The sequence below is a fragment of the Centroberyx affinis genome, unplaced genomic scaffold (assembly GCF_046629955.1).
Source record: "Centroberyx affinis isolate AG114_WGS23_722 - 3 ecotype Tasmania unplaced genomic scaffold, CSIRO-AGI_Caff_v1 ptg001385l_1, whole genome shotgun sequence".
Classification (NCBI taxonomy): Eukaryota; Metazoa; Chordata; class Actinopteri; order Beryciformes; family Berycidae; genus Centroberyx; species Centroberyx affinis.
Genome location: NW_027279868.1, coordinates 155,948 through 183,210, shown reverse-complemented (window position 1 = coordinate 183,210; position 27,263 = coordinate 155,948). Strand labels below are relative to the sequence as shown.

Here is a 27,263-nt window from a genome sequence, read left to right as displayed (position 1 = left end):
AAACCATCAGTCCTGCAATTCAAAATGTATATGTAGATTGAGAATCATTATGCCTATGATATAAACTGTTTGATTTTTACCGCAGACTCCTTGAAAATCTGAATGTAGCCTAGTAAGTCTCAAGTGAATACTCCACAAGGGAAAAGGTTCATCTATGGGGCACAGCTGTACTGTGTCATTCACTATAAATACCCAGAGAAACAGAAAATAAATGCATGTTCCCCTTACACTCTCTGTGCACTTCGACACTCTGAGATGAAATGCAAAAGCAGAACATTACTGTGGTTCAGATTTGTGTGCAGAAGTGAAAGGCGGGTCAGATTTACTGGCAAATAGTTTCATAATGGCAGTAACTGATTTGTGTATGAGCTCTGTCTGCACATAAGAAATAAAGTCTGAAAATCTCTGAATGAGTTAAAAGATTTCTCCGGCAACTGTTGCATGTTTTAATCAAATCATGTCTAAATCATTGGAAAACTGATAGTATCTGGGATAAAACTGTGTTACATAATTCTGAAGAAACGACTTTTAATAACTGAAATATTTCGATACTTAGTTGAGCACAGCTTCAACTTAGACTACAGCAGAACTACAGTCTATTAGTTAGAGGGCTAAAAAGTAATGATACACAATGAAACACATTTTAATCAAAACAAGACAACCTGCCCATTTGTTTTACCTTTGGATAAACTGGTGTGATAAATTTAACATCAACAGCAAAGGAGAAAGTAGTCTCCTTTCCACACCACTTTGAGGCTTTTCAAGCAGCAACAAGCTGCAATAACATTTTATTACTTGATCTCATGGACTTAACCTTGAAATTGTACAAGATAAATTCCTAATAGCTTCCTAAAAGGCAGACAAATTATTCAAACAGCCAAGCGGTCTTTGAATGACACTATTTTAATTATGTTATCCATGAAAGAGGCTTACTGCAGCAGGGGAGCTAAACTGAATAATGTAGCAACTGTGTCCATTTATTTATTTATTTATGTTACTATTTTTCAAAATGGCAGTTGATGAGTTTTCTGGTCCACATTTGATAAGTAACGCACCAATCAACTGTCTGCACTGTATGTTCTCTGATGTTTCTTCTTCTTCCACTGACCCCACATGGTGAAATTATTGCAACATACTGTATTGACGCATTTGTCGGTCGTCTCCTTGAGAAGCTGCACTCGTCTACAGTGAAACATTTGACTTCCCCAAAATAAACGACTTTGGCAGATTACCAAAATCACAGTGACGTAGGCGTGTAGCCATCTGTGCATCTCTTATAATCAATGAGAAATCATCTAATGTGAATCAAACAGACACCCCGCTTCCCCTCAGCACACCCACACATACTTTACTCTCTCTCTCGTACACACACACACCCCCACAAACACACACACACACACACACACACACACACCCACAAACACATACACACGCTCACACAATGGCAGAGAATTTTGACCCCTTGTGCCCATGAACTGTTTCATAAAACTCTTTTGTTCTCTTATTCTTTTCCAAAATAATAAACCATTTACAATATCAGGAACACTTTACATCATCTCCAAAGTCCCATTTTTATTTAGTATAAACAACAACGGTGATACAATATTTTTCACCCAGAGATAAGCCAGCAGTAAAGCATGAGGCAGTTATTCAGTTAGTCTCTGAGGCAGTTATAGTCTCTATAGTGCAGTCAGATATATTATTAAAGGTTTTAGTTTTAAGATGTTTTTCTTCCTCTTGGTGCAGCACAGTGACTTTTTGGAGCGTGAGGTGTACTTGGTGTTTTATCACAAGGCAGCTGATCCTCCACTGTGGTTGGTGTACATACATATACGGTGCAGTGAAAAGAATATATGAAGAGTAAAAAGACTTTTGGGCCTGCTACAACAGTTTAACATTGACTAGATTATTAGAATAGATAGCATGTAATGGGATTACATTATTCTGATTATAAATAACTGTAATCCACTGCAAAAAACAGTAATACATGTTTTTTTTAACATTATTTTTATTGAGCATTACACATTATTGTACACAAAAGGGAAGTGGAAAATAATAAGAACAATGAATTCAACTTGGATAGTAAAATACAGTGCATCTTCCAAATGGTAGGCCTATTACTTGGTCCCAAAAAACAGTAATAACATTTGTAAACATTTTAGTTTACACAGAAGCAAGTTTGAAGGCCATTTTGACTGATAGTTCACAGACAAAAACATTTTACACATCTTGAAGTAATAGTTGATAATGGTGTTAGATGATTTTGATAACAGTTGACAACAGAACACCATTCAAATCACTGTTGGAGTCTTTGAATGAACACTGTCCATTTCATAGACTGAATTTGAGGAAGCCGGTGGATTATGTTTCTGAAAACACTTTCAGACAGATAATCGATGCATCTGACACCCAGCACGACCCGCCGGATTGCACAACTGTTACAGAACAGCATAAAATCAAATAGGTCAGAATGAACAGAAATCAAGTAGTTTCTGTATAAAAAATGACTTAATGTTAAATTAAACATAGATTTCATACAATATTTTGTAAAATAAATGGGAAGCATCCAGGGACGCTGGAAGTCAGTCAGAGTTGGGGGTGCTGAGAGAAAGTCTATATAATGACGTCATATTAAATGCTGCTTAACATTCATGATTTGTGTATTAATTTGAATGGCCAACATTTTACACCAGTTTTAGAACATTTTACACTACAACAAACAGCAAACCTGAACACCAACATGCTGTATGTCAAAGCAGCATAGTACCATATTCAGATATGGACAGTTCATACACGGAATGCAGGTTTACTCCTAATCAGAAGACGATTTATTGTTGAGTGAGCCACAGCCACGCTATACGGGTAGCAATAGAACAAGGTACTTGAACTTTATAACACACACACACACACACACACACACACACACACACACACACACACACACACACAGAGCCACTGAAAACATTAATAATAACTGAATTCATTGAAGACCGCACTCCAAACGCAACTCCACACTACAAAGATATCCTCTTGCTTTCATTCGGAGCTTGTCGCACTACCAGATCTGTGACAGAAACAAGAAATAACGTAACTTACTAAATTATATAATCAATTCCAGTGGTGGAAAAAGTACTGAGATCTTTTACTTAAGTAAAAGTAGCAATACAACAATGTAAAGATACTCCATTACAAGTAAAAGTCCTGCATTCAAAATCGTACTTAAGTAAAAGTACTGCTACATTTTGCTGCCAAGTATTGGCAGCAAAATGTACTTAGAGTATCAAACTAAACTTACTCATTATGCAAACTGTCCCCATTTAGAGTGTTATATTTTTCAGGGAAAAAAAAAAAAAAAAGTAATTTAAAACAAATTTCCTGCATTTCTACGGGGGGCAGATACATAATTGGGAGGGGGGAGAGAAAATGGACTTGTGGCGTGAGAGCGTGTGAAAAATGTCAATTGCCTGAGTCTCACGGTCAATGCGTGAGAGTTGGCAGGCCTGTGAACTCGCTTGACATTATTATGTATGAAACTGCCAGTCAGATTTATTTACTTATTAACTTATTAACTTTACCCCCTGCCTGTAACCAGTGAGACAGGAAATTGAGAGACAGGGAGCGAGCTACATAACGAATCGTCCGGCAGCACCACCACACCAAGTTTAAAACAATGAACACACAAAGCGTCTGAAATTTACAGTGTGACGGGGCTTAGCCTTGCAGTTACAGCCCCCCGCCAGTAGGGGGCGATGCAGCACCCTCAGCACCCCTACTTCCAGCGTCCCTGGAAGCATCACCAGCAACAATAACATGAAACTAACAGGAAAATAACCCTGAAACTAAAGCTATTGCGAAAGCATTAAAAAGAAAAAAAAATCAGGTTGAAGTTATGGTCAACTCAATCAATAGACTAAACTAAAAAACATATCCTATTCAGTCAGTGCATGATTAGTTAGAAGACAATACAGCCATTCAATTACTAATCCAATGGTCCAATTCTTTACAGTCTTTCACACATTCAGTCCTAGATACCAATAGTAGAGATCAGCAACAGATAAGCTGTACTCTCCTTTTACTGCACGACGCTTGATGGGAGTTGGCATCTTCTTCTCTTCTTTAGGCTTACTTACGTCTGACTCTTATTTATGTGATATTAATTATGAATAAGGGGGTCAGAGAGAGAGACACACAGACAGACAGACAGACAGAGAGAAATTCATTATTATACTCCTGCAGTAAAGCATACATATTGTTTCTGGAAAAATAAAATAAATAATGTATTTTTTCATTCCAGCTGTCCAGCTCCATAAATGTTAAAACACAAAAACTGTGACTTACTCGATTGTTGTGGCATAAAGATTTGAATCCTGGGGAAGACGATAAAACACACCAAGTCAGTTTTAACTAGCTATTTATAGTGCAGAAATATTTGATTTTATTAATTTCTGTATATGTAATGTAATACATAATTTTAGATGCTATCAATTTGCAGTTTTGTAAATCATGCTTATACCATGCATGTATTATACGGTAAGATATAAAGTAAATTGCTTACAGTTCTTCTCTTCTTTTTAAATTGAAAGGGATTCTGGAATTAATAGTGAAATAAGTAAATAATTAGATAAACTTATAGCCATTATGTGGTGCAGCCCGACATGAACTGGATACTCACTCTTGGGGGCAGCGTTGGTCTTCTCTTTTCCATGTTTTCATAAAGAGCAGGCTGAGAATCTGTGTGTGTGTGTGTGTGTGTGTATTTGAGAGAATGAGAGAGAGAGAGCAAGAGCGTTATTATGTATAATATCAAAAGTAAAGTGTAATTTCTCATAAATAGACTATTCAGCATCAAAACCACATGGAAATTTCCCAGAAAACAGCCTCCATAAGAAGAGTTTAATTTCAAAATTAGACAGCCACACTGAAAAAAACCTTCTGCACACTTAGATCTATGCAATTTATATTTATTAGGGTAAGCTTTTGGTCTACAAGACCTTCATCAGAGCAATTAAATATCCACCATTTGAAAAATGTGACACCTCCTCTGATCATTTTGTCAGAGGAGGTGTCACATTTTTCAAATGGTGGATGCTGCTGTAAAAGTAAAATTCACCAGTGAATATTACTGAAGGTATCATGAGCCTTTTAATTTTTATTTCAAGGCTAAATATTTTAGAATATGTAATTCTTGGTAGTTGTTTATTATTAGGCATATCAGGTAACATTTATTTTTACAGAATGGATATACAGTGTTTTGGAGTGAAAAATTTCATATACATGTCATAGTCAAAACTTCAACTTTATTTGCTCTGACCTGGTGCGTCACTGGTGGTGGGGGTGTCCGGAGCGTCTGGCGCCCTCTGACCGGGGGCTCGTGACGTGGTGGGAGTGGGTGTCATCTGGTGCCCCTGTTGCCCTCTGTCCTGGCTTCCTGTGTCTCTCTGGGCCAGTCTACCTGCAGTGGATCAGGGATGGATAGACACATCACACTGTATACCAAGCCTTCAAATGAACAAGTCTGTTTTCATATATCGCTGCTATCATGTGAAAACCTTGTAGCTCTACTTTTTATTTCCATGTTTATATTTCTGTTGAAGGGTTACATATTTCTCTATGGGTTGGAACAAATTCTACAACCCTTGGGCTGATGAAACCCTTCCTGAACCTGTTGGATGAACTTAAAAATTAATGGAGGTCAAACTGAAACCAAGGCTGCTTTTCTCAGTTTCTGAAAATTTGATGATTTGAATACACAGGATTTTCACCCGACGGCAGCGATATGTAATGTTTTAAAATCTATAGACTGCTCATTCACACTCCAAGTGATTTGGATTGGCTGACTGACTGAGTTGTTTCTTTGTCTGATGTCTTCATATATGATAGAAAGTGATGAGAGATAGTTTAATTCACTTTTTATCCTAAAAAAAAGCCCATACTGTAAAGTGCTTTATATCTGCTGTACTGTATGCATTTTCAAATGTATGGGATGTATGTATTATCAGAATACAAAATATCTAACTCAACATCCAGTAGTGAGAATACTTGCTCATCCATTTCATGTATTTGTGAGCAAAGCTTTAACAAACAAAGGCTTGACTTTAGAGATATAACCAATTACGCTTTTGTGTAGGAACAGAGTATTTTGTTCAGTCAGTCTTACCTTGGTCCGAGATGTTTGTAGGTTCATTCCTGAACAATATAAAGCAAAGTTTTCCTGCTTTAGTTGTTAGAACTTTCAAACCCTAATAAAAACTGACATCAATTTTACTTCCCTAAAACATATCACTATTGAAACAAACAAGTTCCTATTTTGTATATGAAAGGTAAAGGAAAAGTCTGTAGTGTGTAGTCTGCTATCTAGATATTTATAACACAGTTCAGTACTTTATGTTATGGCGCGTTATCAAACCTACCGCTGGTAAATCATGAGGAAGTAGAGAAGTAAAACAGCCAACACCGCCACCACCAAAGTGACAGCAACAGCTATTCCTGCAGCTCCTCCTGGACTTAGTGGAGGAGCAGGGCTGGGGGCTTTATATGCAAAACACACACACACACACTTATTACATATTCCTATTTTTACATCATATATTTCTTACAGCAACTCTTCACCCTGTCCTCAGAATACCTGTGAGCTCCCTGAGTCTGCTGCCTCAGGGAGCAGGGAGACACCATAAAAGCCTCAGGTGTGTCGAAGGTCAGGAGGAGTGGTTGGCACACACACACACACACACACACACACACACACACACACACACACAATCTTTTGACCATGATTATTATGCTTACCGTGTTCTTTCGTTTTGTTTGAGTCAAACTTACTGGCCTTATTTTTGGTCTATTCACAGCATATTAGTTTTCATCTTATTTTCAAGTACAATGTACAAGGATAATAAATTATCTCTTATTTTTGCAGTGAAACAACCATGTGGACTTGGGTTGGAGCTTGGACAGATATATAGGTTTGCTGATATATCGAGTCAATATTGGCCTTTTATTAGGTATCAGCTATCGACCTTTCATGTTGTCCACTGCCAGTATGATGGAGGTTCCTCCGTGACCACAGCTAAATGAAAACAGTTTGTAAAACGAGCATTCTGAAATTCTATTTTCTTTGCACATTTTTATTAATTCATTTGAATGTTCAATAATGTTTTTGCAGATCAATTCTTCATTTAAAGGCACTAATGTAGCCCAGAGTTTCCCCTACCATTCAGCAGCTCTGTAAGAATTTTAATAGTCTGGGTTTCAATGTAAAGTTTTAGTGTCTCTCCCAGTGATCTAAATGGTTTGTCAGAGACTAGAATAAAATGGGTGGAAACACTGAATCCTTGGAATTTGTTTGTCATGAAAATGGATGATAAGATATTAAATATCGGCACAAAATCCAGGTAATCGGCACCTACAATCCCATGATATCAGTATTGGCCTTCAAAAACCCATATTGATTGTGGACATTGATTTATTTATTTATTATGAATCAGGATGATTGCCTTTTTTTGATTGGAAGATAAGGCCACAGTACAATACCTTTTATCTGCATGGAGTAGCTGGCAGTTGCATGCTTATCTATCACATCATTGAAGGCTCTGCAGGTGTAGTTCCCACTGTGGCTGTAGCTCGCCTTCTCTATAACGTATCCTGCTTCATCTACGTCTTTTTGCAGTCCATTGAAGAACCAGGTGAAGGCCGCAGGTGAGAAAGTCCTAGCAGAGCAGTACAAGACAACGAGGGTGTCCACTGTGGCTGTGGCTGGACCCAGTATGGTCACAGCGCCCGGTCCATCTGGGAGAACAGGGAGAGATTGATGGCATAAATTACGATGCTTTTCAAAGGATCATATACTTTTCAAGCCCTTGGTTGAAAAAACACCAATTGTTTTATAGTCTGAATCCTATATTTTAAAGATACTGAATGAGGAATTTTCGAAATGAACTCTCCAGATGTGTTAAAGGAAGCTGTGGCAACACTTCCTCTGAATTTCACCACAACTTGTACTGAAACAGCCCACGTTCAGAGGGAACACAGCCACAATTAGGCAGAGGTTTGTTTGTCTCTTAGAGAAGTACTGTACTACTCTGCACATTAGGCTACATTTATAACTGGTAGTTTATCGTGGCATGCATGTCACGCAAGGAATCAAGTCAGAAACGTAATCAGACAGTGTAAAAATTGAAAAGTCAAAGCACAGGGGAAATAACAGCACAGATTAGATACAGTGGTTTGATCTTTACTCACAGTTTACTGCCAGTCCATAAGAAGCCTCTGCAAAGCTGAACGGGTTGCTGAGCTGGCATAGATATTGTCCATTATCACTTATGTTTACAGGGCTGATAGAGACCATCCTGTTGTTTTCGAAGAATGTGACTCTGTCACTGGGCTGCAGAGGCTGGCCGTCCTTCATCCACTCCCTCGTGCTGATGGAGCCGGTGGCGTCACAGGTTAGGTTGGTGGAGCTTTGGCCTTCTATCAGGACGTCATCAGAGCCGGTGATGGAGGCGCCGCTTATATCCTCTATTCAACAAGAGAGCAATCATGGTAGTCTAATAATGACAAATACAACCGCTGGAAAAGTGGTCATGATCCTTGGTTATTCACTCACCATACACTGTCAGCGTTGTTGCACCTTGCAGGATCCCGCCTGCAGTTGTTAAAATGCTGACGCTGTATTCTCCATGGTCAGCTGTAGTCAGATTCCAGAGCTGCAGAGATCCTGTAGATATGTTGAGAATCACCCTGCCTTCGTACTCTATTGTTACACTGGAGGATGTTACAATAGGGATATCTTTAAAAGTCCAGTTGACTGATTGAATCGGCCACTCTGCTGGACTGAGGGCGGTGGTGAAAGCGACGGCCCCTCCTACAGCTCCACTCACAGACACCGGCGGGAGCACAGCTGATCCCAGACCTGAGACTGGGAGACCAGTTAGGCCGGATTTTAGTCACAATGAAATATCTACACAGGGTCAATCAAGCAAAATAATTCAAATAATCCCTTCGAACAGAAACCTTCGAACCCAATATTACCGAGGAATTCCTGAACAGGAAGAGACACATTTCAAATTTAGTGTATGTCATAAAAAGGAATGTGATTTGAAACTAAACTTGATAAGGCTACACTACATATTGTGCAGATTGTATATTTACATTTCTTTAGTAGATTTATTTTTTGATATACTGGACATTAATGCCCACACAATGTATTTATTTTTAGGCTATCATTTACATATTTTGTATACTGCAAAGTTTTTGTTTGATTTATGGGTTTTATGTCAACGGCTTAAATTAAATCAAAGTAGTCATGATGACTACATAAAATCACCTGGACGATTTCAAATACACAAGATCTTAATGCATGCCATCGAGGCACATAAACATCATATTACATCTCCTGTAGTTTATAACAAATGAAATCACAGGAGAGTTTCCCAGAAGACAGCTGATACTTTAGTATCGCAGTGAAGACATGGTCATGGGTGAAGACTGCCAGTTATACAAAGAAGCCACATATTGCCCGTATCCATTCATTGTTCAGGTTTACCTGTGAGCGTGGATAGGAACATATAAATCCAAGTATTCTCCATGACTGGTGATCCAAGTCACTCGCTCCTCTGGTCTGAAATGGCGATCAGCTTCTTCCAAAATAATCACACGAGCCCAGGAACAACTTCCCTGTAACCATCCTGACCTTTGGTTCAGGTGATTGTGACTGCTGTGTGGCTTGCTTAGGAAAAGGCATTTATGGTGGATTGTTAAACCACCTATGCAAATACTGTAGCAACAACTATGCACACGTTTATTTGCAATCCATGCACACAATGAACTTTAATGATGACACTTTGATATGATATAATTATTAATAGTAACTAGTCACAGATTTCAGTAAGTGTGTATTTAATATATTTAATATATATATTTAATATAATCCCAGTGTAATCCCTGTGTAAGTAATTATTTTTCCTCTGTGTGCCTTTCAACATTGTCTAGGAATGAGATAGCATCAAAGGCTCTTGGGTCAAAACAACATTTTATTACAATTTATTACAATTTCTAACACATCACAGACAACTGAATGTTCCGCCATAAGCAAAATGCCTCCGGGATGGATGAATCTGAGGGAATAATTCACAAAGCCGTGTTTGATTTGAGAGTGAGAAAAAAAGAACTGTTTTGATTTTGATTCTAATTGGATCAAACAAGCAGATATATACATGGATGATTAATCTCACCAGTTTTATCTAGACTGGCACTTCCTGCTCAGTTTCTACACCTGCAGCAATTCTCCCAGTGTCAGTGAACTGATCACCAGCACTGAAAATGACCAGTAGGGAGCAGCACAGGAAGCTGTAAAAGGCAAAGAAGACAAGTATTACCATCCCTTGAAATGCCATCCACTCTTATGATGTATTAGTGAATGACACTATAATGGCATTTAGCCTATAGAAAAAATGACAATCCATTTTATTGGAAAATAAATGTATGCGTGGATCTCACCTCTGAGACTCACAACTGTGGAGTTTGTGGCATTTTATACGTTTTTCTTTTTTTGGAACAACATTTTTCATGTTCCAGTTAAAACAAACATCACTAACATACATACATGAAAGGATATGTCATTTTTAACTTTCCACACAAACACATGTGCGTCGTCCCAAAGAAGACACACACAGACACACACAACTGACACATTGTTTTAAAGAGTGTAGCCGACCCACCATACACATTCAGTGTGGTATTTCCCTGTGTCTGCTGCCCCCCGTCTTGTATGATGCTGACAGAGTACTCCCCACTGTCCCCCAGCACCAGGCTCCTGAGCTCCAGGGCCCCTGTGGCTCGGTCTAACGTGATCCTGTTGGTGTGCCCCGGACTGGTCACGTTGACGCTGGTGGAGGTGATGATGTTCACCCCTTTGAAAGTCCAGCTGACGGAGAGGAAGGGCTTCGTTGGAGGGCTAAGGGTGGTGTTGAACTTCACCTTACCTCCCACAGCTCCGCTCAGGGGTCCCGGTGGTAGGATGCCGTCGCCCACACACATCCCTAGAGGGAATTAAGCGCAAGAGCAATACTGTAATACTTCTGAAAGTCCTGTCAGTCCAGTACCTGTCTAAGCATATAGTACTGAACGGCCTTAATGTTCAGCAAGATAATAATATCTTGGTTATGAATACAAAAAAACAAAAAATCGGTATGTGACAGATCACAAATTTCCCCCCCAAAAAATGTCATCCAACGATTATCCAAATTTAAGCCTACCTGATAAAACAAGCACCATTGCGGCTCTAAGTATCTTGTAGTCCATGGTGAATAACAGCTTAGTATCGTTCTCCCTGTCTGAAGTCAAAGACATGGAGACTCATGGGTGTCCCTTGCTCTTTTTATGTCCCAAACCCACACTGCAGAACCAGGTCCAGCCCCCCATGAAGAGCACAAACAATGTTTACGATACCACTATGTACATACACTAAAATGCCTATGGGTACATGTCCAGTCAGAGTTTCCCCCAGGCTCAGCTTGATGGAAACATCCTATGATCAAAGAAATGGTGGTCAGTCATGTTTAAGGAACAACCAACTCTTAGTCCTAAATCCACTTTATCTCCATGATAATCCAAAATTCGAATGAAAAATAGAACATTCAAAGAACAGAGGAACAAATTATGCAACTGAAACATATAGATTTGATCATGTACTCCCCTTTTAATTTCAATGTGTACAGCAGTCATCATTTATTGATAATCAAAGCCAGAAAGACATTTAAATTAATCATTTAATCATTTAGCTGACGTGCTTATCCAGTGTGATTTACAATGAGCACAAAAGTAGAATAAGATTAAAATTAGTAGAATAAACTTAAATTGGTTGATCCCCAACATTCAAAACAACCACTAGTGAAGAGTAAGCACATGTAGTAAAAGGCTTGTGGTAAATATGAAGTAAGTGTATTATGTTGTTTGCATATATGTATGAGTATATGTAGCAGAGGACTTTAGAAAGGTATTGCGCATCAGATTTACGAGCTCTTAAGTAGAGTGGTGTTGGGCCTCTTATGGGCTCGTGTTTGAGAAGGGGCAGTGGGCCGCAGCATTCCTGGAGGAGGAGGATCAAAGCCATCATGGGTCACACTGAGAGCAGGCTGCACACCCAGGAGACACTTAGCCTCCATCAGACGGCTTTACAAACAGGCCACTGGTTTTATGTCTCCAGATCAGGATTTCAGTTAGGCTGGCTTATAAATTAATGATAGCTGGAAATATTTCAGGAGACTCCCTAAGTTCAGGAATGTTTATTATTACTGTATTTTTATAAACTATTGTCCAGACTGAATCGTAGTCCCGTAAGTGAAGCACTTGTCTGAAAGTTGTGTGACGTAAGAATCAGATCAGCCGAAACAATGTGGTATTGTCACTGGCCGGTGTGTCACATGTGTCTGTAATTCCTGGCATGTGAATGTATAGGAGATGAAACTTCGGTCAACAAAAGGTGGGTTTCATGACGTGAGGCCACTCAATACAATGTGCTATTGTAAGTGACAGACAGAATACAGATACACAAAATATATGGTTCCTCTAAGGTTTCACCTGTACTGTATCTTTTACCATGGTAGTGGTGAATTTAAAAAAAATCAGAGGGTGGGGGAGGGTCAACCTACTTTATTTGCATAGTGATTAGGTCTCTATTCTGACTGATCATGCAGTAATACAGCATCAGTTACTGATTTGACGGGGAAATTGTTTTTCCAAGCAGGTCAGAGGTCAGGGTCGGCTACAGAACAGCATCTCTGGATCTGGTGATGATTCAGCGTCTTGCTCATGGACACTTCAGCAGGACGGCTCCTTGTCGACCCGGGGCGCCTGAACCCAGGCGCTCCAGTTGAAAGGCGGTCTCTCTACTACCACTATACCACCCTGCTGCCCCCGGTTATCAATCAATCAGCACCTAACGATCCTCACTAACTCTGCAAATCACATATGGTATCAGGGTTAAGTTTGTCATTTTTTCAACAAAGTGCATTCACAGTAGGTTGGCCTGTGACCTGTAGAGAACTTAGCTATTGCCAGGTCAGGTGCTATTTGTTATGTGTTCTGAGAAAGCCCAATGTTGTACATCTGTTTCATTTTATTATTTGGCTGATTCAACCCAAATGACAATGAGAAAACTAAAATTAAAGTAGAACTTTCTTTCTCTGCAACTTCTCTGAGTATTGCTGCGCTGTCATACTGTATGTAAATATACTGAATCATAGCCTGATTGTTTTTTGTTTTTTTTGAGGTCTTTCTTAGTACCAAAGTGGTGGAATGATTATTATCCATTATTTATTATTATATTATCCTAAAGAAAACACATATTGCTATTTATTGAGACGACATGAGCAAACAAACCATAAAACAAATCATAAAACAGACCTAAATGAATACATTGAACTTAATACTGTTGGTAGACTGCATGATTGTGTCCAGTTATGCATCTTGAGAACTTGTTGGATGAATTTATCGATGACTAATGTAAGAACTTGTGGACTACAGTTTGTCCACTTCCACTTATTCTTGCAGACAAATGGATGAGGGATGGAACTGGATGGTGAGAGCAAACAATTGTTTTCATTGTTTTTTTATTTTGTTTATCTAGAGTTTAGATTCATCATTTGTTTTCTGTCCATCACTTCACATTGATGTTTCATATCTGCTGTACCGGTCTTGTATTTCATAATTCTGCCTGAAGGTGAAACAGATATTAGATACAACACAATGCAGAAACAATCGTGCAACAATGCAGAAATAGGTTGTGCTACAATATAACCATATATCTATAAAGTATATGCTTCCTCCCCCATAGCGACAGACAAGATCACTATGAAACAGGCTTTATCAGAGTTATAGATTACAAAGTAGCCTAACTAATCTATAACTCTATATGCTTACCTCATTCTCCTTACGACCAAAAACACAAAAGCACCAGTCAGACCTGCCACAGATACAAAACATGCAACTGCTATACCAGCTGTCCTTCCAATGGCAACTGAACAGTCATGAGCTGCAAAGGGGATGTGAAAGACATATAACAAATGCAAAAAAATATGACAATAGTGTTCATAGTGTGTCAGCCTACATTGACACAAAACAATCATATCTTGGCCATGATCTTGGTGGTTGTGCAGTCAGGATTACTGGAGGACAACTAGCAAAACAACATGTACACGGCTAGCAAAACACCTCAGCAGCCTCTGAGTGCAGCTACACCACAGCAGGCAGGATGAAATACCTTTGACTGAAAGCACATGGTCGACTGTTTCACTGAGTCCTGTGGCATCATTCTTAGCAGCACAGAGGGGTATTGCACAAAACCAGGATAAGGGATTAAGCCTGGAAATATTGGTTATCCTGGATAAACTTAGCCTCAAGTCGGTTGCACGAAAGCAGGCCAAGTTTATCCCGGACAAGTAACCATGGTGATTTAGTCTCTGCAGCTAGCCTGCTCCAGACCAGGCTAACAACCAGGATCAGGTTAATCCTGTAGTGGCTCTGCTGTCAGTACTGTGAGAAATGAGTGTGTTTTACAGAATGTCCATGGTTTTTCTACACATGTTACATCATCCAAATATTATAACTGTAGTCATTTCATTTGCTGGTTGACTTTTAGTTTTATTTATTAGCACAGTTTATATATAAAGACCAAAAGCACATATAAAAAGACAATATTTGAGAAATGGAAGTAAGAAGCCAGACGGTTTATTTGGAATGCTTTCCTTATTAATACAACACCAACACTGAAAGGTTCAAAAAGATAATAGGTACAATACAATACAGATATTTAAAAGAAATCCTACATGATGATGAAAGAGGAGAAAAAAGGACTACAAGGTAACTGCCATCTATACTGCCATCTATACATCATGATGGTATTTTGTCTTGTGTAGTATTCATACATCCAGAGAAACCAAAAATGTTGCATCTGTTTTTGGTTTTGGTTATTGCTACCTATAATAAACATATAACAATCTTGCATACTGGCACTTCAGACTGGGTATGGGATAGCAGCTCCTCTGCTGGGGTCAGGTCCTGGGTGGGTGGGCCGCCCCCTGTGCCAGCGCAGTGTGCTTTTTTCTTGACCGCTAAAATCGTAAAGAAATTCATTGTCAGCAGACAACAAATCTATCACTTCATTTGATAATTGCTATTTGGGCTACAATAAAGTAACTCACCAGACTGCAGAATGTTTTTATATTTGGTTTTCACCTGTTGCCAGGTCCTTTTCTGGCCAGACATGTTTGTTCTTTATGAAGGATGATGGATGAAACAGAACACAACATGGGATAAATAGATTCAATAGATGACAGAGAGTAGATCATTTCTTTGAACTTATTTATACTTTACATAACCTGAGTAACATGCACTTCTATGGGCCACATTAAAGCAAAACAAAACACAAAAACACCTATTGATTAGTGGACTTAAAGTCATCAGCTCCGCATCCTTTAACTGTAATTCTGACAGTTCCTGTGGAGTACACTTTATTAATTCTACATGTTTGGGCTACTTACGCATTAAGCCGGTCGGCTATTGTCTGCCAGGCTTTTTCCCTCTCCTTTTTTGCGGCACTGGTGTTTCCTTTTTTGCGTATTGTGCCTTTCATTTCCTCAAATTGCTGAAGAAGCAGCTCTTGTTCAGCAAATGTAAATGAAGTTGCGCGTCCGTGATCCATTCTTCAATCTGTGATTCTGTGATCAATTTCGTGGTCTTCTTAAGAATGCCGTGAACACGCACTTATCCCAAACATCCACACCTGGCTTGACTAAGCCGCGTCTCTTCATCCTGGCTCGGCAAACGTGCAACCAATTAATCCAAGATAGCGCCGACAAGGCTTAGTCAAGCCGCGCCTGCTCATTTATCCTGGATGTCTTTATCCTAGTTTTGTGCAATACCCCCAGGTGTACTTCCCATAGTCAGAGCTGCTGCTAGACGGTATGACGTACGCAGCCCCATGCACATCCGTCTGGTTTCCATTGAACAGCCAGCTGAACGTTGCAGCAGGTACAGATGTAGCGGAGCAGTAGAGCAGTGTAACAGTGCCAATCTCAGCAGAGCTTGGTCCTACTATGGATGCCTTCTCTGGACCATCTGTGACAAAACATTTACGTTTGATTTTTTATCAGAGTATGGATTTAGCCGCGATCGAACCGAAGTAGAAACTTCACAATGATTTCACATAATTGCGAGTACATAGTGGAGAAGAAGATTACTGAATGATACTAAGAAGTTGTAGTATGGACCTTAATCAGCTGTTAAAATCTTCTCAGCATCATGTGAATATTGTTTATTTATCATTGCTTCATGATGGTGTCCAACACAACATACACTATCAAAAAAAATTGAGAATTAGGAAGTTGGATATGAACAAAAAGTGGACTCACAACTAATATTGAGTGTAAGTGGATGACTGATTCCGTGGCCTATAGGGTTGGACACGTTGCATCTGAACGGTCCCTGGTCATAGCGGGTCACACTGACTATAGTGAGAGTGGAGCCTCCGTCACCGAGCTGAACTCCCTCACTGGCTGAAACCTCGGAGCTGCCATTCAACCAGAGGAAAGACAGGGAGGAGCCAGAGGAGGAGCAGGACAGACTGACAGAGCTGCTGAACTCCAGCAAGTCTGTGGTGTTGGGAGCTATAGATACAGCCAAGGGCGGCGCTAGAGATAATAAAGAACATCTGCTGAGGTTTCATTAAAGTTCATTCAAAACAGAAATATATGAAAATAGTGAAAATCAGACTGACTCAGATGAGTGACTCGATAGTTCTGAATTTTGAAGGGAACCTTTGCAAAAATCATACTACAGTATCTCTTTATCTTATTGCCAATGAGGCAGAATGACACACAAAATCACAAAGCACTCACCATACACTTCCAGGCTAATACTGCCATTCAGTTGTTTGTCTGTGTGTGTTGTGATGTCCACAGTGTAAACACCTGAGTCGCTGAGGGTCAGGTCCCGGAGCTCCAGATATCCAGTGGTCGTGTTCAGACTGATCCTTCTTTTGTAAGCGGGAGATACGAAACCAACTCCATGAGAGAATAATACAATGTTGGCGAGGTTAAAAAGCCAAGCTAATGTCCTAAATGGTGATCCGGTGGAGTTCAAGTGTGTAAAATTCAGGTTGATCTCAAATGTCACACTCCTTCCTGTTGTTCCAATCAAGGGGCCTGCAGGCAGCACTGCTTCCCCAGAACAAAGCCCTGCACAAACAGATTTAAAAGGCAATACTGACAGATTTTATACAACATAAATGCATTAGCCAAGGTTTACATAATGGAATTTTGTTAATTTCAATACAATTAAACAAAACTTACATTTGTTTTGAAGGTGATTTACCATACCTACAGCAGCCTTTTATACAACAGCACATAACAGTTTGCAGCTACTGCCATAATTCAATCCATTGATATGAACTAATTTCTATGATATACATGCCTTTATGTTAGAGTTTTTGCTGACTTACAATGATTCACTTAATATGTTAATTCTTCCTATTTAATAAATGTTTGGTTTGTCCTCCAACACCAATGCTATTAGTCACTTGAATTCAAGACTCAGAATTCAGACTGCTTTCTTCAATTCAAGTTTTAAATTAAGGTCCTGTCTTCTAGCAAAATCAAATTACAAGTCTGTTGTTTTTCCAACTGGACTGACATAATGTGAATTTACTCCATCTCTATTCTTTCTGCTTGAACCTTGTAGATGAATGATTTACCTGTGTAACAATAATAGCCTAATAATAATGAATATGATAAGATCTCACCCGACAACACTGCCAAGATGAGAGAAACTAATGCAGACGCCTCCATGACTTCCTTTGAATCTGACTGACTCAGTACACATGCATAAACACACACACACACACACACACACACACACACACACACACACACACGCGCGCGTGTAAAGGTTAAAATACATAACTTGCAGTGATAAAGAATAGACAAAGTCCAGTCTTTTTCATGACAGGTATCATAAAAAAGTTATTATCGACATAAATCATAAACACAGTAAATGTGTTATAGTGACCCCAGTAATAATAATTAACAAGTACAATAGTGCTATGATGTGCTATGCTATTTGTCCTTAAGCTATGGGAAGTACTGGGAGATTTTCAACATGACAAAGGTATATTTTGATAAAGGTAAATTCATAAACTAAAATATAATATATGCATATGCATTTCCCCCTTTTTTTTCTTTCTTTATCTTCCGGATAATTCATATGAAGCAAACATCATGTAAAGTTCCTAGAAGAGAGGAACTAAAGCACTTCACTACACACAAACACACACACACAGAGAGAGAGAGAGAGAGAGAGAGAGAGAGAGAGAGAGAGAGAGAGAGAGAGAGAGAGAGAGAGAGAGAGAGAGAGACACAGTGAGTGAGTGAGTGGGTGAGAGTGACTTTACAGGTCCATAAGTTGCTTTTGCATCTAAAAACTAAAGGAATGCTATTACTGTCACAAAAATGCACAAACCTAATCACTTCAACATTTTAATTTAGAGCTAAATGTCCAGAGGTTCAAACTTGTGTGCTAAATATTTTTGGTATTCTGCCACATATCCTAAGAATCAGAGTAAGGACAATACAGTACCAACAGTCCAAACAGTATTCACAATTACACACCTATCAGGTCTCATTTATGGTTACTATAAGAGCCTTTAAGATAAGATAAGATGAAACTTTAATGATCCCAGCAGGGAATTGGGTATTATTAATATTAAATTAAGTCTGCTACAGTATATGAAACAGGCTCCAATACCTGTCATGTTAGTTCATTAGCTGCATGTAGAGGAGCAGCTTAGTTTGGATTGTCAGAGCAGCTTATGTCTTGGACTTAATCATCCTTAAGATTGTAAAGCAAGTTACCTGTATTAAATTAGGATGGAAAATATCTGCTCTTGCACACACACACACACACACACACACACACACACACACACACACAGTCTTACTTATGTCACTTTTGGAGTATTTACATACACTTACATTCATTTCCTGGAGACTTGCCCTAACCGTAACCATAACCACTACTTGCCTAAACCTAACCCTAACCCTAACCATAACCTTACCCTAACCTTAACCACTGACCCAAAAATCAGCTTTTTACCAATTGGGGACACGGCTTTTGTCCCCAATTGCACAAGCTGTCCCCAGTCAACTGGTCTTAAGTCTGGTGTGTGTCCCTGAAAGTGACTTAAGTCATACCCACACAGACACACACACACACACACACACACACAGAAAGACAGATAGAGTTATAGTTATAGCTTTTGTAGTTTACTTTATATTTATTTTGAATTGTTTAATGCACACTTTCACAGGATACTATACAAGACTAAAACATATCTATTGTTATACTTTATTTTGCTTCATGTACAGATTAAAAAAAAAAAAATGTATAAAATGACTAACAAGTTGAATTACATGGATTCGTCTTGAATAGTTCATACTCTGTATTTTGGAATATCTGAAAAATATGTCATGTAGTATGTAACATGAAACATGAAAGTGTCATTCAGCGACAACAAAACAACTGATCATAAATATTTTCTTAGTCTTCTGCTTGGCACAGAACAGCAGAACAAATCAAGAAAGTCAAAGTGCAGATGGTGAAGTGCGCCCATGTTTAATCTCTTGCTAACTATCCATTAGGCACATGCCCTGCTTTAATCTGCATTTTACAAGACTTTGGGAAAATCACTCCTGGAAAACAATTTACAATACTGTAAATTTGTATATCCCATATGAAAAGATACAATGATAATAATGTGATACTAATATGATCTGTCAAAAAACATTTACAGCTATCATTTCTAACACAAACTTGGTTGTGCTGAGCACATTGATTCAAACATATTTAATTTGTTGCCAGTTCAGAGTATTTAGGATGTTTGTCAGCAGTATATTAGAGTTTGAAACTGAATGGGTTCCCCTGAGCAGAGCAACTTTGCAACAAATGTAGCAACAAACTGTATGCAGTCAACGATAATCTACAGGGAGCAGAGAAATTATATTGGTAAGTACATAACAATTAAATCACGCAGGTGAGTGTCTTTGATGTTGTTGATCTAGGAACTTGCTGCTGACTTTTCTGAAGGATGTTTTCTCATTTTAGTTCTCCTAAAAGAAGAAAAAACAAGTCAAGAATTGATTACCTGACCTGTTTGAGGTGGTGGATCACTAGCATTAATTCTGAATGTTATAAATAAAGCATTGTTAGAAATGTGGCCAGCCACATGCTTCTCAAAAATCAAAACTTGTTTGCATCACCTTTGTAAACTTTCCACACTAACCCAATATATTGTGTATGCAACATGATATTTAGCACAAGTTACATCAGATCCTGTGTTTTGGTCAAACTGAGGATGACATATGTTCACTCATCATCAATTCACTCAATTTCATATATAATGTTGCAGTAACATTAAATGCATTTACATTTTACCAATACACAGGATCTGTTATAACAATCAGTTGTGAAAAATATCATTATAACATAATGATGTAGGTCATACAAATTGTTCCATTGTTTTCAAATAGCCACAAAGTGTTTTAGTGTAGAGAAACACATTTTGAGATTGTACAGGTTTAAAGAGGTTTGGACAACCATAAATTATACCTGTGTCCTCTTGTGCATCACATGTAAATTCATTTCAAATTCAGTGGTGTATTTCTACCTACAGTAAACGTTACTGTCTACTCTATCTGTTGGCTACTAAACAATAAACGATACCCACACAGATACCCACTCTGAGATGTTTGATATCTCAGAGTTTTATTGTTACAGGCCTGACAGCTGACACAATTAACAGTTCAGTGCCTTGCTCAAGGGCACTTAAGCTGTGTAGTGCACCATGAAGTTAATGTAACACCAGATATTCTCAACTCACCGGCTTAAAACAAATATATAACATCCTTTTTAACATCGAAGCTCAAATTAACCTTTAAAACAAACAGCTGCCCTGACTGGCCACACTGAGTCATTAGAGAAAAACTTTAGGAGGTCTGCTACTCCTCACATGATTATCAGTATTATTAGAGATATACAGTATGTTTATCATGATATCCCGGAGTATCAATATAGTCAAAAATGAACACTAGCTTGAAAATCAAGCATGGCCCAATGCAAATTCACTTTCTGCAGTCACCAAAAAACTTAACTTTACCTTTTACAGACAATCTATGGATGCCAGATGTTGATGTTTTCTCAGTAATATCGTTCATCGCTTGACAGGTGTAACTTTCACTGTCAGAAACCCCAGTCACTGTTTTAGTGAACACAGCAGAATTTCGAAGTATCTCTGTCCCGTTCAGCCTCCAGATGTAACTAGCAGTCGGTATGGACTCAGCAGAGCAGGTTAACTCTAAGGTCTGTTCCACCTCTATTTCACTTGGACCCGTGATTTTAACACTCTCCGGTCCATCTGAAACACACATATTTGTAATATTGTAATCAAAGCAATAATAATGTGGTTGTGTAATGTGGTTGTGTAAAAAAAAGAAAAAAAGAAAGAAAAATAAAACAACTACTATCCTGTATTCATTTTAAAAAAAACAAACAAACATTAGGCTGATAATGACTCGTCAGAGTTGAATTTAGAGTAAAATAGAACTAAAGTAACAGTGTTTCTACAATGTAAAACATGTTTTCTTTTCACCCCTGGTGATGTCACTCTACAATAACTAAAGGCTTACAGTATGTTACCTACAGTTCACAACCATGTTGTATTTCGCTTCCTCAGAGCTGATGGGGTTGCTGACTTTACAGGAGTATTCTCCTCTGTCTGTTCTCTTCAGAGCGCTAAAGGACAACAGTCTGCCCTCGTCATGAAGAGTGATGTCATTGTTCAGAGGAGAGCCATCCTTCCTCCACTCTCTGGTAGGGACAGAGCCAGCAGCCTCACAGGTTAGATTCACTGAGTTCCCCTCAACTGGTCGGTTTGTTGATCCTGTGATTGAAGCACCTGATATTCTCTCTGTTGGTGAAAGATGAATAATGTGTGAATGATATGCAAAAGAGGAAAGCAAACAGCACGAGGATTCATGCTTAGTTCATACTTGTTTTCAAGGGACAACAATCTTATTGTTCTGCCTATCATGTACTGCCAAGTGTTATTTATTACTTCTTCAGTGATTACCTATACAATCACAGAAAAGATACACAGCAAGGAAGAGGCTAACATTCAAATTTTGCAAGTGCATTTTACAGAAAACATGTGTTTTTTGTTTTTTACTTGAGGCAAAAATGAAAATGAAAAAAAAAGTACTTTTTTTTTTTTGTACTGTTTTTAGTTATCCATTTTCTTTTTTTTTAATAATTTTATTTCAAATTGGATATTAACTGAACAGAGCCATCTGTTCAGTTAAGTGCCATCTTTTTGACCCATATCACTACTGTAAAAACCTGTTTATTCCCACTTACCCAGCACAGTGACAAGTGAGGGCTGAGAGGTTTGATATCTCAGAGTTTTACTGTTATGGGCCTGACAGCTGTAGTTACCACTCTGTCTCATCTGAATGTTGTTCAGTCTGAGCTCTGGTCCAGTATCAGAGAGCAGGGATCCATTCAGAGCCCAGTGAAACAGGGCAGCAGGTCTGGAGTCAGCTGAGCAGGACAGGATGATGTTTGACCCTTCCTCATAGTATTCTTTTGACGGAGATAGTATCAAATTTGTATTTTCTGGGCCAACTGCAATGTGTGGCATGCAGGTCGCAGACACCAGCAAAGAGAAAAGTCACCAATAAATAATGTTAGTTTGAGAAAAATGTATGCGTTTTAACATCAAAGCTCAGCACTGGCACATGGCATACAGCTTGGCTCAATGTGAAGGCTCATAACTGATCATAACTGATCATTCATAGTTCATAACTGATTACTGATGCCAGTCAAAGGCAGAACTGTATCATAGTATCGTCTCTAGTAATCAGCTTCAACAAAAACAAAGCAATAATTGAAGAGCAAAGAGCACTAGGAAAAGTCATTAAGACAAGGCCGCTCCTTCCAAAGCTGTTACAATAAGCTAAATCAAGCTGGGAATCTGAAGCTCTGTGTTGTGTTTGCATGCATATGCTGTAAGACAAGAGGTTAAGCATGCAGGTTAGAAACTCACAGTTGATGGAGAGGGATACTGGGGCACTTTTGGCATTACTGACAGGATTTGACACACGACACGTGAACGGTCCCTCATCATAGCGGGTCACACTGACTATAGTGAGAGTGGAGCCTCCGTCACCGAGCTGAACTCCCTCACTGGCTGAAACCTCGGAGCTGCCATTCAACCAGAGGAAAGAGAGGGAGGAGCCAGAGGAGGAGCAGGACAGACTGACAGAGCTGCTGAACTCTGACAAGTCTGTGGTGTTGGGAGTTACCACTACATTGGAGACTGGTACTGTGGGGAAAAACACAACGGTTTGTACTTGGCACCACCTCACATGGTGTTACAACAGGTCACTATGTAGTGATTGGGAATCAATTCAGTAATTAAACTACCATGATGGGCAATTGTGACACAATATAAACTTGAAGGCTCGCTCCTCTTGCCTGTTGCTTCTCTGCTTTGCATTTTAATTAATTTGCTTATGTTTCTCCTTTTTTAATTATCTTTTTTTTCTGAAGCATAGATGTGCTCTTAATGACATGAAGTGAATTCTAAATAAAATTAATTACTTTATCTTTATTTTAATTTAGATTTTAATTTATACCTGGAATAATGCAGGGTTTAGTCACTCCACTGATTATACACAGACCATGAAAAACACAGTAATGCAAATATTGCAAGGAACTATAGTCTTAAATTGTGCAAAAATGTTCCTCAGTTTCAGTGGATGATGTTGATTCAGTTTTTCAGAGAAGTGGCTCACTTCTCTGAACAGAATGTACTTCTCATTAAGCATCTGCACACAACTATCACATTAACAGACAACAATCATCCCATTAAACTACTTTAAGCTGTGCACTGCCTCTGTACCTCACCCCAAATGTATTGTACCTGAGAAATATTTTTGTACAAAGTTGACTATACCAGAGCTTCTGTACTATCATAAGATTAGAGACACCAAATTATTTTACAGTAAAAGTAAAATCCACTCAAACTTTTTTTTACATTTATATATGGCATATTTAAATGTGAGGTAGTTTGCGTAGATGAGCAGATGTCTGTAAAAACAACTGAAATGTCTAAGATCATTGGAATAATGTGAATTATGAATTATGTTCTTGGTGGGAATTTCCTTTGAAAAATTGCAAGTGGATGCAATGAGAAAATCATTCACCATGGACCTGTGAAATGATAATTTCCAAGTTTCCAGTTAATTTCCAAAATGCTATGTATTCATTTTGGAAAAAAGAATCAATACTTGGAATTCATCATTCAATCACTATAAAATACTCAGGAGCCAGTCTATAAAGTGCTTTTTCAAGCAATGACTTAAGTTACCTACTGTCCTGGTCCTAAGCATAGGTGTCACTTTTTTTTTCAAAAAGTGGATCTCTCATTTTGGAATGAAACTCTTAAATCATTAGTCCTCAGTCTGTATCATTTCCATTTAGTATCAAAGCAGTGACACAAATCTACTCACGGTATATCTCCAGTCTGGAGTCTCCTGTCAGCGCTGCTCCTACATCTGGTACGATGTTAACTCTGTATTCTCCTCTGTCACTAAGAACCAGATTCCTGAGCTCCAGAGATGCAGTCGATCGGATGAAGGTGATCCTGTCTTGATACACTGGTCCAACTATGTCTGAACTAGTTGAGGTTATTATATTAGTTGTACTGCCATTAGTAACAAACGTCCAGCTCACTGCCAGAAATGGTCTTTCTGGTGGAGTCAGTGTTGTGGTGAACGTCACACTCCCTCCTACTGCTGCGTTCAGAAGATCTGGTATCACACCGGCTCCATGGCTTAAACCTGGAGGAGACAGTTACAGGTTTGGGCAGGATTCTACTGTAGAGTAGAGGGCAATGTAAAACGGCCTGCTGGGAGAATCTATCCTTTTTTTTTAATATATATACATTTATATTTTTTTAATTTTGTTTTTATATAGGATAATACCCACAACATTCCTGGTCCCCATCCAAAAACACAAAAAAGAGGGAAAAATGTATTATATACTTTATAATATACATAGTACACCTACCAACATACACATATAGAATAACTATACAAATAAATGGATTCATGAAATTAGGAGACATTACAACTATCTGTCAATACAATTCCTCTGAACTATGTAGCAGTTTCTGTGTAGTCCAAGTAAGGTGTGAAATCTTATTGAAACTTTTCTGTTGATTTTTCTTTTCCAACGGAAAGCAACTGTTAATTTCTGAAAACCATTTTTTCATATAGAGGGGGGAATCAGACTTCCATGTCACTGCCAACATTTTCTGGCAACACCAAGATCTATCTGTAAAACCTTAATTTTGAAATTGTTGCACTTATATCAGTTAAATTCCCCAAGAGGCAAAGTTCTGGGTCTAATGGGAAGGGAATTCATATAATCTCAGTCACTATATCACAAATATTGTGCCAAAATGTTGTCACGTTCACACATTGCCATGTACAGTGCAAAAATGAACTTTCCTCTATACCGCATCTGTAAAACATTTATGATATTTCTGGTTTATATTTATGCACTCTTTGAGGTGTTACATAAAGCTGGTGGAGTTATAATGGGTAAGTCTAAGTTTATTATAGTGGCTGAAAAGCTGGCGTGGCACAGATCTGACCATAGCCCATCAGTTGTAGTTCCCAAGGCTGACTCCCACCTCTTTCTAGATTTATGAATGTTTAGCTTTGGTCACTGTTCCAACAATAAAGAATACATCTTAGATCTAAATTTGTAAGAGCCTTGTCTGTCATGAACTCTTCCATGCTAGAAAGCTTAGGCAAAGTCATTAACAACAGAAAGCAAAGGCTTAACAACAGAAAGCCTGAGTCTAAATACTATGTGAAATCAAATAATACTACAATCTTTGGTTAAACTGCGAGCCTGTCTAGCGATATCATGTTCAGAGATTTTCACCATTTATTGTAAGTATTCCTAGAGGTTCTACTCCTTCATTTGATATGATGCTGATGTGTACTCTACTGTTAGCCAGAGTCAGATCCCCGATCTTAAGAGTTCCTGTGGATCTGTCCAGTGTGATCTTGCCTTAACCTCTTCTTCCCTATCTTATCTTAACTTATCTTATCTTATCTTATCTTATCTTATCTTATCTTATCTTATCTTATCTTATCTTATCTTATCTTATCTTGGCACCACTGATACTCCAGGACACTGCCAGAGTGTGATTGCATTTCTTCTTGTCATTTTATCCAGGAGAACGACCCTGTTGTTACTCTCTTGAATAGAATAAAATATTTTGTATATGCCTAATAACATTATTATGTGATTATACACCATATGTTTTGCTAAATACAAAGCAGAAAAGAGCAAGTTTAAAAGTCAGCAGGTTGACTGTAACTAAAGATAAACCTTTAGATATCAAGTACAGATTATGTAGTCCCACAGTGCATTTGTGCATCTAATTAATTATCGGTGTATTTGAATGGGATTTCAGCTCTCTGGCTCTGGATCAGCAGTCTTTATCTCTTCTATGGACAATACAGTAGTCTAGTAGTCTAGTTGGTTTGCTAACTGACATGTTATAGCTTATAACATGTTACATACAAACATACCATTGCTTATTCAACAATGTGATTTATTATAAAATGCCAGAATTTGTTGTCTAGCTATTTAACCCTTGACATGATGTCACAAATTTGCAACTGCACATAATAATGAGAAAATATTCCTAATAACATGAGGACATCTTGTTGTTACAAGAAAACCTGAGCCTATCCATATCCTAAACAGACACTAATCCTAAAAACAAGACAGGGAAAACAAACTGGAAAATAGGTCTAATACTCACATGACAAAAGAGACACTATGTCTGTCATAGATATCTGTCATATCTGCTGTATGAAGTGATAAGAGCTCACCTGAGATCACTCCCAGGATCAAGAGTACCACAGCTGTTTCCATTTCTCATGCAGTATTGTGTTACATAGAAAAGAGTAAATTGTCTTCAATGTAGATTTCGGTCCTTACACCTTTCACTTCCAGTTCAGTATATAAAGGCAGTACAAGGAAATAGTGTGTGATAGGGTTTCCCCTCCCCCTGTCTCCAAAGTCCACTCTCTTAAGTCCACCTACCTGTATCATCACTGATCAGTAAGATTATGGAC

General features: G+C 38.5%; 2 protein-coding genes across 2 annotated transcripts; both read right to left on the bottom strand.

Moving 5' to 3' along the window:
* Nucleotides 1-5,297: 5,297 nt before the first annotated feature.
* LOC139649625 (cell adhesion molecule CEACAM16-like) lies at nt 5,298-11,031 on the bottom strand. The gene is made up of 4 exons (XM_071526091.1): nt 10,713-11,031; nt 8,236-8,511; nt 7,528-7,782; nt 5,298-5,452 (listed from the first exon to the last, which is right to left on the bottom strand). The coding sequence occupies exons 1-4, from the start codon at nt 11,029-11,031 to the stop codon at nt 5,298-5,300; spliced, it is 1,005 nt and encodes a 334-aa protein (XP_071382192.1).
* A 4,861-nt stretch (nt 11,032-15,892) lies between these two features.
* Nucleotides 15,893-27,060, bottom strand: LOC139649624 (cell adhesion molecule CEACAM5-like). Its single transcript, XM_071526090.1, has 8 exons — nt 27,018-27,060; nt 24,612-24,941; nt 23,144-23,422; nt 22,456-22,722; nt 21,743-21,907; nt 16,890-17,054; nt 16,404-16,682; nt 15,893-16,110 (listed from the first exon to the last, which is right to left on the bottom strand). Exons 1-8 carry the CDS (start codon nt 27,058-27,060, stop codon nt 15,893-15,895), a joined length of 1,746 nt encoding a protein of 581 aa, XP_071382191.1.
* Nucleotides 27,061-27,263: the final 203 nt, after the last annotated feature.

What these genes read in the sequence shown, in the direction of transcription:
- LOC139649625 (XM_071526091.1), bottom strand. Translation starts at nt 11,031, where the DNA reads ATGTGTGTGGGCGACGGCATCCTACCACCGGGACCCCTGAGCGGAGCT. An exon ending in TTATGGACTGGCAGTAAACT is followed by an intron (nt 7,783 to 8,235) that starts GTGAGTAAAGAT and finishes CTGTTCTCCCAG; the next exon opens with ATGGACCGGGCGCTGTGACC. An exon ending in CTACTCCATGCAGATAAAAG is followed by an intron (nt 5,453 to 7,527) that starts GTATTGTACTGT and finishes GATCCACTGCAG; the next exon opens with GTAGACTGGCCCAGAGAGAC.
- LOC139649624 (XM_071526090.1), bottom strand. Translation starts at nt 27,060, where the DNA reads ATGGAAACAGCTGTGGTACTCTTGATCCTGGGAGTGATCTCAG. An exon ending in CTCCAGACTGGAGATATACC is followed by an intron (nt 23,423 to 24,611) that starts GTGAGTAGATTT and finishes TTTTCCCCACAG; the next exon opens with TACCAGTCTCCAATGTAGTG. An exon ending in TATTAGCCTGGAAGTGTATG is followed by an intron (nt 16,683 to 16,889) that starts GTGAGTGCTTTG and finishes TATTATCTCTAG; the next exon opens with CGCCGCCCTTGGCTGTATCT.